At 41.2% G+C, this 13,473-nt stretch overlaps 2 protein-coding genes across 3 annotated transcripts; one reads left to right on the forward strand and one right to left on the reverse strand.

The window, feature by feature from the left end:
• Positions 1–362: 362 nt before the first annotated feature.
• yeats4 (YEATS domain containing 4) lies at positions 363–5,236 on the reverse strand. 2 transcript variants are annotated; one of them, XM_076296813.1, is made up of 9 exons: positions 5,190–5,236; positions 4,638–4,714; positions 4,493–4,531; positions 4,083–4,202; positions 3,547–3,613; positions 3,292–3,386; positions 2,956–3,045; positions 1,676–1,763; positions 363–1,324 (listed from the first exon to the last, which is right to left on the reverse strand). In XM_076296813.1, exons 3-9 carry the CDS (start codon positions 4,529–4,531, stop codon positions 1,155–1,157), a joined length of 669 nt encoding a protein of 222 aa, XP_076152928.1. In that variant the 5' UTR covers positions 4,638–4,714; positions 5,190–5,236; the 3' UTR covers positions 363–1,154. The 2 variants fall into 2 exon arrangements, with proteins under 2 accessions (XP_076152928.1, XP_076152927.1); XM_076296812.1 differs by having other exon boundaries at positions 4,493–4,714; positions 5,190–5,233.
• A 174-nt stretch (positions 5,237–5,410) lies between these two features.
• mcm6 (minichromosome maintenance complex component 6) lies at positions 5,411–13,384 on the forward strand. Its single transcript, XM_076296814.1, has 17 exons — positions 5,411–5,596; positions 6,148–6,294; positions 6,771–6,881; positions 7,054–7,303; positions 7,621–7,786; positions 7,959–8,104; positions 8,390–8,540; positions 8,815–8,956; positions 9,475–9,616; positions 9,889–9,996; positions 10,193–10,348; positions 10,459–10,587; positions 11,093–11,257; positions 11,621–11,756; positions 11,939–12,139; positions 12,349–12,488; positions 12,855–13,384. The coding sequence occupies exons 1-17, from the start codon at positions 5,499–5,501 to the stop codon at positions 12,975–12,977; spliced, it is 2,511 nt and encodes an 836-aa protein (XP_076152929.1). The 5' UTR covers positions 5,411–5,498; the 3' UTR covers positions 12,978–13,384.
• The last annotated feature ends 89 nt before the right edge of the window (positions 13,385–13,473 follow it).

Raw genomic sequence — 13,473 nt, forward strand, 5'->3', positions numbered from 1 at the left:
TCTATGATTTTGTTTAGCAAGGAAAATCAGTCATGTGGATATTTTTACTTTACAAACCCCACTTTCATCAGTGTTATATGCTTTCTAACTATATGTAATATTTGAAGAGTTCAGATACAAAACCCTCTTCAGTCTGACCACTTTTCTTTTAAATTAGCTTTTTTTATCAGGATCATATAGGTTTTTGCCTTTAATAGATATTTCAGACCAGGAAGAGAGTATTTAGCAGGTTTTGAAGTGAAATTATTTGATTAGTGTATATGTGGAGAGCATTGACTCACCATTGTCTTTCCAGCCAAACAAACAAAATATGGTCACACTCACTCCCAAAGTGTTTTGTTTAAGAAAACAAATCAAATGTATTACTACAAAACATTGACTGTTTATGGTGAGGACATTTAAAGTACACAAGGTCAATCCATTTTTCAACAACACAAGCAAATATAACACTATGTACAACCAAATGTTTTTCAAAATGTCCGAAGACGTACACAATATTGTTACACGATCAAGTCACCGTCCCCCAGTTAAATTAACCTATTTCACAGACTAACAAGTTAGTTTTGATGAAAAAATGAGTTTGCTACCTGAAAGAAAAAGAGAACAATTTCATTAAAAAAATGACCCATGGACAACTTTAGTTTAAAAATAAATGTAAAAAGATCACAACCCATAGTCTAACTTAGTAGAGAACACAGACACATTCTATTATCACTTGGCTGCATTTGTACTGAAGGCAGGCACAGTCAAGATGGGAGTGATTACATCTCACACTGAGAGAAAAACACAAAGGCTGCAGTTTGTATGGCCACTATACATTCAGGTCAAAGTCACACATGAGTGTAGCACTTTACGCTGGACTGTTTTACGTCACTAAATACAACTTTTAGGTATCTTGCACCCGATGCACACAGTAGGAATTCTGCATTGGCTTCAAATATGCAAAGAAAAAAAACATGTCTTCAGCTAAAAGCAATGATGCCGAAATATAAGATGACACCTTAAAACATTTTATTTATGCCAAAGGAACTAAATCTATGTTGTGTCACATACCCTCTCTGACTCTCTATAGTGAGGGTGCTATATCCGATTCTGATTCAGCAAGCCCCGTCAAACACTTCAAGTAAATGTAGAGAGGACAGCCTATGACCTCCTCAGTGGTCTTTGATCTGGTCCTCTTCCTCCAGTTTGCGAATCTCTCCCTTCAGGAAGTTGATGGTCTCCCTGCTGGCTTTCAGCCTTTCTTTTAATTCCGTGATCTCTTGGCTGGTTTTCTTCTTGGCTGCCTCGAGCTTCTCGCGAGTGCGCAGCTCCAACTCTGCGACTAAAATAGAGAGGCGGGATTGATATGTTATTTGACAAACACTTACGGGCCTTAATTTGATGGACAAAGTGCTTAATAACGATCATCTGCAAAAATTGATGAGTCAAAACTTCCACATGTCTCACTGCAGCTATAGTTCATGCAACTTTGTTGATTGCAGTGCAATTTCCTATTGCCAACAGGTTAGCAACTATGGTTTTGGAAAACACACCCCTGAAGAGTCATATAGTAAGGAGGGTAAAATAGTTCAGACAGAGATTTTCATTCCCTCCTACCCTGTCAATAAAACAGGGTAGGAGGGAATGAAAATAGGCAGGGATAATATAAACACAATGAAAGAAAACGGCTTACACTCCGTCTCATGCTTGTATGCTCCCAGAGTCAGCTGACGAGTAGTATTCAGGAGCTGCTGCATCATGGCAGTGGGGTCCTGAAAGATCTGTGGGAGGAAGCGCAACAGTCGCCTTTAGAGGAACCAAACCCCAGGCTCTTACACTCATATCAACAACAAAACAATACTAGTCTCTAGGGGTGGGCGATATAGATCACATCACAATTTCTCATTTTCTGTGGAGGTGAAACTTAAAAGTAAAAAGAAAATTCAGACCGCCATCAATACCAATGATAAACTATTCAAATTAGGTAGGCTATAAATAAAATTTGAATTTTAACCACAATTATAACTCCAATTACTACTGACAATGAGATATGACACTATACTATACATCAATGATGACACTATATGACACAGCTCTAATAGGCTTGATCTTAACATCAGGGACATTCACAAACAGAGAACAATACTCTACAACCTTCTACACAGTGCATAGCAATGGTCCCGTAAGTAAAGTACATTTAAATATGTCATGGAATTGTTGTAATTCTTCTGCCAAGTATTGATTTATCCAAAGACAGTTTTTCTTTACAATTACAATCCCGTAAAGACTCTTTCATTGCCAGGCAGCCTAAGGTGACACTACCTATCTGTTTTCACATTTATCTGGTTTTGATTGTGGTGTATTCCATTCCAAGGCACTATTACTTGAATTTTAAGGTGCTCTTAGCGATGCCACGCTAAGACATTTTATGTCACTTACTGCAAACATCACCTAACCAAACGCTAGCTGTCTGTGTCCTAAATACACAGTTAGAAAAATGTGATCTCTATGGACAGCCCAGGCTCCAAAAATGGCAACAAAAACAACCTGGAAACCTAGCCCATAAAAACATAAAAAACTGTTCCAGCAAATCACAGACGAGATGCGCATTTAGGAGAGTTTCAATTGCACGGTAGCAGCACAGGAGGGAGGGGGAGGAAGTAGCGAGCTAGCTCTCTGTTTTATTTGAAAGTCAACAGAAGTGACATTACCCAGCATCGCTTAGAGCGCTTTGAATAATGTATTAATATGCATTAAGTTTAATGTGCATATATCATAAAGGCAAATTCATGCATTTGTATATCGTATATCAGTATGCTTTTGTATATGGTATATCAGTGAATATGCATACATCATAAAGGCAAATTAATGCAGAGTATATATTATATCAGTGATCAAAACATAAGGCATTTCTTAAAAGTGTATGTGTACATTTGTCTACCTTTAACAATTTTAATCATAACAGTTTCTCACCATTTCATCATAGAACTCAGACACTACCGTCTTCTTGGGCATGGCACTGGAGTCCGACTGAAAAAGCTTCAGCAGGTGATAAAGAGTAACCTGAAAAAAGAGTGACAGGTAACATATACAACTCGAATCAATCTGTATTTTACATGTAAACAATGCTAGATGGTAGTGGTCATCTTTGTCCACATTATTCTCCACAACATGCTAACAGTTGGCTGACATTGACAAAGGATCAGTTTGTTATGTTGAAGGGTAATGTTTTTAATTGTGAGCATTTGCGTTCACTGTTTTTGAAGACTGAATGTAAAGGCAAACATTGAACTGTAATGTTTCACTCACCGGTCTTTCATTTGGATCAATAAAAAATATTTTGATGATTATTTCAAATTCACCCCAGCCTGTCTCTGTAATTTCGTATGGTGGTTTTGTCACCACTGCAAAAATCAAGAAGAATATACATGTCAGAACCAACATCCAGGGCCAGCATCAGAATCTCCATGAAGTATATGATAAACAGTTAAAAAAAAACATAAGACTGATTGAGGAAAGAGAAGAACCCATGTGTGGTTTAAGAAAAAGGATAACATGGCCTACCTCTAAGAGGGTTTCCATAGCTTTCGTGAAGTTTGAACTGTATCTTCTTTACATAAGCAGACATATCCTGTTGTTCAAATTTGCATTAAATTAACTTCAGTAGTGGCTATTAAAGATGTATTTGACATATAACATTATGATATTATGTACTATTCTTTATGTAGCTTCCTTCTTTTTTTCCCCCCAGAACAGTCAATTTTAATAAAACATTGGTTACAAAAAAACAAGATGCCTAGACTACAATAAACATTTAAAGCTATTAATTTAGCAGATATTTAACCCAAAGGAGGCATAACATTGAAGCTACAATTCAGAAGAGAACTTAGGGAGCAAATAGAACTACATCAATCAATACTATTACCAGAGGATGAGAGTGCAGGAGTAACTTACTAGCTAACTAGTTTAGTACTACTAATATAGGGACAAACACATTCTCTTTTACTGTTCCTCTCAAAACTAAATTGTGCACAACTGGCAAATATTTACAAGTCTGTACCAAAACGTTGCACAAAATTGATTAGCAGCATGACAACAACCTCATTTCTGTAGGGTTTGACATATACAGTCCATTGATGCGTATGTCCATCTTCTTCTCTTTTCTTCCCAAAGTACCGTGCAACATTGCCAAAAACAATGGGCTTGACTATAGTCACTCCCTGCAAAAGGAAATATTAATTGTTATAGTCTTAATAACAAGTTAGCTAATCAGTGGCTAACATTAGCTAAAATGCTACTATATTGTGTGGGTAACATTAACAGAAAACAAAAAGAATCCGAGTGCAAAATGACATGACTGACAGGTTTGCACTAGAGATATAATTTAGAATCATGTACATGTACTGTTCTGATTACAGCTTATATGAATATGAAGCCAGACTATAACGTTATTTGGTAAGGTACATAAGCACGGTAAGGTAGCAAACAAGCTAACGTTACATGGCAATACCTTCACTCTCCCTCCGGAATCTGGTCCAAATTCAGCCATCTTCTTGAACATAGTACACAGAAGAAACTGTGTTGTTAATGGTATATGCAGCTATAAGTAAAACACTGCCATCAAAGCCAAAATATTTATTTTTCCACTTTCCCACCTCATTTGGACTACCCCATCGGCCCACTACGTAACACTGCAGTGTATAGATGCAGAAACTTCTTCCGGGTTGCGTCTCTGAAGGAAAAAAACCAAAACAAATAAAAGTCCTACTAGAAAGAACTACGCCAGAGAAGTTTTAGTGTTCTGATTACGCATATCATTACCCCCATGTTTTCTGTAGGCCTACAACAGACTATGGAAAAAAGGACACAATCTATCTAAATAATTAATTATTTCGAAATAATTTTGAGAAACTTTGCATCTCATAATCATGATCGATTGGTTATTGTGCAGCGAGTGTTCCGTGTTGTCTTGTACACACTGCATCTGCTGGAATAACTGTCATATGCCATATTATGCAATGTTGGGTGTCCGGTGATAATCCCCCAATTGTTATTTGCCTAAACGATGAGTTGCGAGTAGACGGGCTCTGGTTGCATGTTACACTCCAAAAGGATTTGCCACACTGCCACTCTAACCTGCGTTCCCATTCTGCAAAGTTGTCTGAATTTAGCCTGCCCATTTTTTTAGTAGATGTTCAAATGCTTACTGTCTGTGCTCCACGATAAGTGAAAATGTGTGGCTAAATATTTTTAATCCATTATTTCATGCAAAAGAGACACACGCATTTAATTGTTATAGGCGGGTGGATCTGTGGAAGTTGCAAAACACACCCATCTTATCTTCGACATCCAATCATGCGCCAGATATTCATTACGCTACTTGGCTGGTGGCGCGAAAATGGTCACATGGTAGGTTTTCGCGCGAAACTTTCTCATTGTGGCAGCAGGGTAAGAGAGAACGTGCTTGAAGTTGTTGTGTAGTACATCAAAAGAAGTAACTTAGGAATTAAAGCATCATGGATCTCGTCGAACCTGCGTTGGAAAATCCGGGACAGACGGTGAAGGATGAGTTGGCAGAGAAATGTCAAAAATTGTTCCAGGCATTCTTGGAAGAGTAAGTTGCAAGCCCTTGTTCTCTGGCTAAGTTAACGTCAATAGTTAGCAGTTTAACTTTAGAACAAATGTCATTGTTCTGTCGATGCAGTGTCCTGTAACACTTAATATCTAACTGCAAACCTAAACTTTTGTCATTTCACTGTAATAATTGCACGGCTTAAACGTAGCTGTTAACTGTTAACGTTAACGTATCATTACGGCCGATGTCTGCCTTTGTCTTCGTAAGACCCCGGTAGATTTGATCAAAAGGCCCCATAACCAAATGTTAAATATGGCGATGTTATGTATCGTTAGGTCATCGTGTGCACAATTTCATCTAGTCGAAAATCCCAGTGTAATTGGCAGGCAGAGGAAATGTTTTACGTGAATGTATTTTCTACTCGTCCCATGTAGCTGCTATCGTCTGGTTAACTTCGGCCTCCGTCGCTAACGTGGCAAGTTGAAGCGTAGGGCCACATGGACGTTTAAACGATTGTAATTTTGTGTGATGAAAAGTGTGTTTTAGAATCTAGGTGAAATGATTAACAAATGATTGCATTGTGTACAAAGATTTCAGAATAGTGACGGCGAACTGAAATATCTGCGCGACGCAGAGGAGTTGATTCGGCCGGAGAGAAACACCTTGCTCGTCAGCTTCACAGACTTGGAGGGCTTCAACCAGGAACTTGCCACTACCATACAGGAGGAGTTCTACAGGTAAGTTAACATTGGTACCAGTTGTGTGTTGAACGTACTTTTCGGCGAGTGTTGTAGTCTAGTTTGCTGTAGTGGTTATACTGTGATCAATCCCAAATGTTAATACATATCCTTGCCTATTTCAAGTAGGTATACTTGGATGGTGATGCTTTTTATCTGGGTATATTGAGTAGTCCTGCGTATTACGTAGGCTACACCAACTGTCGGTCTGTAGCCATGGAGTCAGCATGGAGGGCTTGATGTTTGTTTTATCTGTTTTTCTCTTTGAGAACATTGAGATAAAAGGTGTCCTGATATTGTTGCCGAAGTCAAGCAAATTGTACTTTGGATTTAGAAACCTGGCTGGATTTATGTTTGTGTTTTTTGATTCTTTATAAATTGATAGATTTTGCATAGTGTTATGGCAATGGGAAATGATGAGACTAAGCCCGGTACCTAATTACTAAAGAGTCTTAATCAGAGTGTATCCCCAACAGAGTTTATCCTCACCTGTGCCGTGCTGTAAGGAACTTTGCGAGGGATCATGGCAACGTTCCAGCCTCTAAAGAATTTTATGTGTCCATCCAAGATCTGCCAACCAGACACAAGTAAGAAATGCAAATCATTGTAGGCCTCACAAAAACTTGCACATGTGCCATTCCATTGTTCAAAACTCAACTAAACAATATTTGTTTGCATCACATTGATAATGATACTATCATGGTTATCTTTTCCACTGTTTCACAATTCATTTACCCGTTTAACCTTCCAACTGTTCAGGATCCGTGAGCTGACCGCTCTGCGCATTGGGACACTGGTCCGTATCAGTGGCCAGGTAGTCCGCACCCACCCGGTCCATCCGGAGCTGGTGAGTGGGACGTTCCTCTGCCTGGACTGCCAGGGCGTGGTGAAGGATGTGGAGCAGCAGTTCAAGTACACGCAGCCCAGCATCTGCCGCAATCCCGTCTGCAACAACCGCAAGCGCTTCCTCCTCGACACCAACAAATCCAAGTTCATAGACTTCCAGAAGGTAAAGGCCCCCAGGGATTTGATCTGTGGACACGTCCCTTGCTACCTAAATATTATGTTGGGTTGAAAACCTAAGTTTACATCAGTCAGTTGCTACAGTTATCATAGGGGTCCAGTTAATCAGCTTTCTGCTGTATACTGATGTTTCCTTCATGTACCTCAAATGTTTAAGTGTCAGTTAAGTTTCCTTGATGTAGTAGCATCATTGTGGCTGTTTTCTATCACTACGCCTTCCTCTAATCCCCTAATGTCAAAAACAAGTATAATGCAAACTTGTTGAGGAGATAGACCCTGACCAGACTCTGTTGTGGAATTCAGGTGCGTATCCAGGAGACCCAGGCGGAGCTGCCGCGCGGGTCCATCCCCCGCAGCATGGAGATCATCCTGCGGGCCGAGGCTGTGGAGTCCGCCCAGGCCGGCGACAAATGCGACTTCACTGGGTCACTCATCGTTGTCCCTGACGTCTCCCAGCTGGCCACCCCAGGTAGGGATTTGACCCAACACAAGCACGGGGGGGCCAAGCCTGTGTGGAATTTCAGTACTCTGACACCTTTTTTAATGATTCTCCGTATGTTGTGTTTGGTGCTTTACTTTTATTTATCTTCGTGATTGGTATTGATGTGTAATGTTTTGCGTGTTCCCCTCTGTGTGTGCAGGTGTGCACAGTGAGACGAGCACTCGCACGGCGGGGGCCCAAGGCTATGAGAACGAGGGCCTGCGTGGGCTAAAGGCGCTGGGTGTGCGGGAACTCTCCTACAAGCTGGCTTTCCTGGCCTGCCATGTAGCCCCCACCAACCCTAGGGTAGGTTGACGCACTAAGCCTCCATTCTGCATTTTGTATTCCACTACTTAATTTCTGTGATTCTCAGCTACTCCATTTTAATTAGTGACATGTAAGCATTATTACCATTAGAATACATGTACAGGTTGGGAGCAAGAAGGGATATTTAATTTGACATACTTCGTATCAACAATCATTGCTACTTACTTAAAGGTGGTAATTTTGGTTCATCTTAATAGCCATTTCTTTTGACCCGAATGAGTCCCATGTGAGCTTGAGTCGTCTTCTGCCCTGACTGTGTTATAGTTTGGCGGTAAGGAGATCCGTGACGAGGAGCAGACTGCGGAAAGCATCAAGAACCAGATGTCTGTGAAGGAGTGGGAGAAGGTGTTTGAGATGAGCCAGGACAAAAACCTTTATCACAACCTCTGCACCAGTCTCTTCCCTACCATCCATGGTCAGTCAAATCTCTGGTCTTATTTGTTCACTTGTTTGTCCCATGTGGTGATGTCCATAGAGTTTGACTTGCATTTTAGTTCCTTTAGCACTTTATATTAAAAATATATAGATGCAAAGGTCTCACCTCCACAGCCCTTTAATTACTTAAATGTAGTTTTAGGAATGTTCAGTGCTGTTGTGATATACTTAATTTCATGCTTTGACATCAGAATTGATGCCATTCAAATAGCATTCAATTATTTTGAAAAGTGTAATGCATTCATTGTGTGTAGGTAATGATGAGGTAAAGCGTGGCATCTTGCTCATGCTTTTTGGTGGAGTCCCCAAGACTACAATGGAGGGCACATCCCTGAGAGGAGATGTCAATGTGTGCATTGTTGGAGACCCCAGTACATCCAAGAGCCAGTTCCTGAAGTGAGTAACTCCTGAGCCACAGTTTGTCGCAGTCTTTTTATTTACATGGTAGTCATGGCTGAGGAGAGGCCAAAGTCCCTTTTGCTATGGCATCTCAACCTTACAATTTTCTGGCATGAATGAACATTGTGGGAAATTGCATTTGCTTAACACTACACTTTCGCCGGTTATCATTGTATGTACTGTACATCAGAGAAACTAAACCGGTCACCCCTCCACCTCCTTTTCCTTTTTGCATTTCTCCCTGTCTATCGCCATTCCCCTCCACCTGCTTTCCCCTGTCTATCGCCATTCCCCTTCACATTCACCTCCACCTCCTTTCCCCTGTCTATCGCTATTCACCTCCACATTCACATTCACCTGCTTTCCCCTGTCTATCGCCATTCCCCTCCACCTCCACATTCACCTCCACCTCCTTTCCCCTGTCTATCGCCATTCCCCTCCACCTTCACATTCACCTGCTTTCCCCTGTCTATCGCTATTCACCTCCACCCTATCCATGGCCTTTTGTCTTCCAGGCACGTGGAGGAGTTCAGCCCCAGGGCTGTGTACACCAGTGGAAAAGCCTCCAGTGCTGCTGGTCTGACGGCAGCCGTGGTGCGAGACGAGGAGTCCCACGAGTTTGTGATCGAGGCCGGAGCCCTCATGTTAGCCGACAACGTGAGATACGACTCATATCTCTCTCTAAAGCACGAGTGCGGTGCGTTCGTCTTTCGGTAGCCATTTACAGCACTGGCTTAAAACGATGCATGCTGGGATTCACAGCATGTGAAGTACAGCGTGCATTTCTTTAAGTCAATACATTAAGCGGCTACCTGAAGATGAAGGCACCGTTTGTTTTGGTCTAAGTGCACAGTCCATTCCCGTAGATAATGCTTGGCGAAATGAAGTTGAAGTGAATATTGGTTGAAATTGTGTGTCCATGCTTGCAGGGGGTGTGCTGCATTGATGAGTTTGATAAGATGGAGACGAGGGACCAGGTGGCGATCCATGAGGCCATGGAGCAGCAGACCATCTCAATCACCAAAGCTGGGGTCAAGGTAAGGCCACATCTTAATCTCTCAGCGCTACAGTATGTAGAAAATTGTTTATACGTTTTTATTTTCAACAGTTCTAGTGTTAATCTTGCTCTTTGACAAACTGGGTTTTGCGCTTGGTTTTACTAGCTCAAACACTGCCCTCTTGTGGTAAGAAGTGAGTTAGAAGTAACAAGTTTCTGTCTTGCCATGTGCCCAGGCCACGCTGAATGCCCGCACCTCCATCCTGGCTGCGGCCAACCCTGTCAGTGGACGCTACGACCGCGCCAAATCCCTGAAGCAGAATGTTAACCTCAGCGCTCCCATCATGTCCCGCTTTGACCTGTTCTTCATCTTAGTAGATGAATGTAATGAGGTGAGGACACATTAATATTAATGAGTGTGTGTGTGTGTGTGTGTGTGTGTGTGTGAGGAAGTCAGTCAGTCAGTGTGTCTTACCTCATCTGTTCTCGCCCATTTCTTCAGGTGACTGATTACGCCATTGCCAGACGTATAGTCGACCTCCACTCCAGAATTGAGCAGTCTATTGACCGTCTGTACACCCTTGATGAGATCCGCAGATATCTGCTCTTTGCCAGGCAGTTCAAACCAAAGGTGATTTTAACAGAAAGCTGCCACTTGGCTGTCCTCATTTTCCATGGGGCCATTACTACTTTACTACTTTTTTCCCATCTGGTTGATTATAATATAAACATAAGGTGGAAAATGTAAGCGTCCATTGACTTTAGACATTTAGACATTTTTAATTTTAGTTTTTTCGCACTTCAATGATTTTAAAATGAGAACTATCATTTGTTGTCTGTGATGTTCTGCAGTATTCACTCTGTCAAGTCAACTTTATTTATATAGCGCATTTCATACAGAGGTCATTTAGTGTGCTTTACATAAACACAAGCAAATAGGTAATAGTACATAAGTGCATAAGACCAATAGTTTAAAAGTGATTAAGAAGTAATAATTAAAACACATAAAAAGGGCAATAGTTTAAAAGTGTTAAATAACAATTAAAACACATAAGTAACATAGAATGATTATACTATTCAAGCATCCAGTGAAGAGTGATCACCCAAACTAACATGTGACGTGTCCACCTGAACAGATTTCCCAAGAGTCTCAGGACTTCATCGTGGAGCAGTACAAACGGCTGCGGCAGCGAGATGGATCGGGCGGCGTCACCAAGTCGGCGTGGCGCATCACCGTGCGGCAGCTGGAGAGCATGATCCGTCTGTCAGAGGCCATGGCACGCATGCACTGCTGTGACGAGGTGAGCCCTCTAGCCTCCACTGGGTCACGGTTGCTATGGTGCCAGTAGGCTTCTGGGAACGGTCATTGAGTAGCATAATGAGGCTCTGTCGGCCTGATGTGATTAGTGCTGCTGGGACCCAGAATGCAGTAGGCTATTACCAGTATGTAAAGTGAGCTGTAGGTCATAAGATCCCTGTCTGAAGCTAACTCAAATAAACATGCCTTTATTTGTCATTAATCACTGTGCATGTGTTGACACATTATGTTGGCATTAATGTATGAGACCAATCCTCTCCTGTTTTCATACTTCTCTGTGGAATGCTGTTCTGCTGACATGGTTTCATTTACTGAGGTTGCTCTCTCTCTCGCACTCTCTCTCTAGGTTCAGCCAAAGCATGTAAAGGAGGCGTTCAGGCTGTTAAACAAGTCCATCATCAGGGTGGAGACTCCTGACGTCAACCTGGATCAGGATGATGAGGTGGAAGCCATGGAAGAGGAAGATGGCGACCAGATGAATGGTAGTCCTGTTTTTGACCCTCTCTGTGCAACATGTAATTGATTGCAGTTGGAATTTCATTTGTATTGACTATGGGTGATGGGAGGATGAAATTACATGGAATGAATCAATAGTTTTCTCCTTTTAAAAAAATCAATTTCCCCTTCTCTTAACTCAACTTGCATTACAACTCGTTCTCTACAGGAGATGTACCTAATGGAGGTATTAACGGACATGTTAATGGACAAGTGAATGGGCAGGTCAATGGACACGTTAATGGAATAAATGGCCATGCCGATGATGCAGAGAAACAGTCTGCAGCCAAACCTGCCATGCGACTCTCCTTTGCAGAGTATCGCCGCATCTCTAACTTGTTGGTGTTGCACCTACGGCATGCAGAGGAAGGTGAGTGTATTTACAGATTACCTATATGTAGTGTGTCTGTGTGTCTATCCACCCTGGAATTAGATTAGAGATTGTAGGTGAGCTAGTGTATAAACAAATAGTGTTAAGGTCCAAATATGCATCATACACTCTGTAAAGATGGCCTATAGACACACTCCAGAACTTTCTCCATTGTGAAAACTTAACATATTCCCCTTTTGTGTTTGCAGAAGAAGATGAGGCTGCACTGAAAAAGAGTACAGTGGTCAACTGGTACCTAAAGGAGATCGAGTCTGAGATCGACTCCGAGGAGGAGCTTATCAACAAGAAGGCCCTCATAGAGAAGGTCCTCCACCGACTGGTGCACTATGTGAGTATCACCACCTCCAGCCAATGGAACCAGTAGTAACGTCTCGGTTTTTCAAAGCACTGTAATGCAAAAAAAGCAAACAGACAAAAAGAACACAACTGACATATATTGGAACCTCTATTTTGACAATGGGCTAAACTAAACCTCTACTTTAAGCTAAATGTTATTTGAGTATCTACTCGCTAGTCAGACACAACGCAAGTCTTAATCACTTTGAGAGGCGGGATCAAACACCTCTGTACACCTTAGTGACTCGTTCAGTTTGTTTATTATATTTTACCTGATATTATATTTTTGATATTATATTTTACCTGATGTGTTTGTTTTTATTTTACCTGACCACTGCGTTCTATCTCCCATTGACAGGACTACATCCTGATTGAGCTGTCACAGTCGGGCCTGAAGGGCTCAACCGAGAGCAGTGGCACAGAGACTCCTGAGGATGAAGTGGTGCTGGTCGTCAACCCCAACTACACGCTGGAGGACTAGAGATGTGCTTTCTGGGAACATTTTAAAAGTGAATCCAGTGGTCATTCCATGAAGTCAATCAAGTCTTGAATGTGACCCATGCAAAATCGCCATCATGGCTTGAGTTTTAATGAATATTGTTTTAAAAATGTTTTAACATGTACAAATGACATGTTTCAAGTGTATTTGAAATAAGGTTTTACTTTTTTCATCTTCATTTGAGGATGGCTTTCTTAAAAGGATACTTTCTAAAATAGCAAGCCGATTGTTTGTAAATACTTTGCTTTGATTTCTACAAAGCATTTGGATCTGGTTTAGGATGTTTTTGACCCTTTCTAGCCTTTTAATGCTTTCTTGTTATCATGTTATGTTCATGTAGCTCCTGTAAGATTCTTTTAAAATAAATATGCATCATCTTTATTTCTTAACCTTTTGAAGTTGAATTACTAGAGCTACTTCCTGTTGATAACTGTTGTATACAAGCTGGTGTATACCAGTGACATGAAGCACTCAAATA

The sequence above is a fragment of the Alosa pseudoharengus genome, unplaced genomic scaffold (genome assembly GCF_046254945.1).
Source record: "Alosa pseudoharengus isolate Yale_2024_CS ecotype anadromous, Long Island Sound unplaced genomic scaffold, YU_APseudo_1.1 YU_APseudo_1.1_scf_20, whole genome shotgun sequence".
Classification (NCBI taxonomy): Eukaryota; Metazoa; Chordata; class Actinopteri; order Clupeiformes; family Clupeidae; genus Alosa; species Alosa pseudoharengus.

Excerpts from the sequence above, each read along its gene's own strand:
- yeats4 (XM_076296812.1), bottom strand. The coding sequence starts at position 4,543 with ATGTTCAAGAAGATGGCTGAATTTGGACCAGATTCCGGAGGGAGAGTG. Across the intron at positions 4,203-4,492 it reads ATTCCGGAGGGAGAGTGAAG|GGAGTGACTATAGTCAAGCC; the intron begins GTATTGCCATGT and ends TTCCTTTTGCAG. Across the intron at positions 1,325-1,675 it reads ATACAAGCATGAGACGGAGT|TCGCAGAGTTGGAGCTGCGC; the intron begins GTAAGCCGTTTT and ends TCTCTATTTTAG.
- mcm6 (XM_076296814.1), top strand. The coding sequence starts at position 5,499 with ATGGATCTCGTCGAACCTGCGTTGGAAAATCCGGGACAGACGGTGAAG. Across the intron at positions 7,304-7,620 it reads AGTTCATAGACTTCCAGAAG|GTGCGTATCCAGGAGACCCA; the intron begins GTAAAGGCCCCC and ends TGTGGAATTCAG. Across the intron at positions 8,957-9,474 it reads TCCAAGAGCCAGTTCCTGAA|GCACGTGGAGGAGTTCAGCC; the intron begins GTGAGTAACTCC and ends TTTGTCTTCCAG.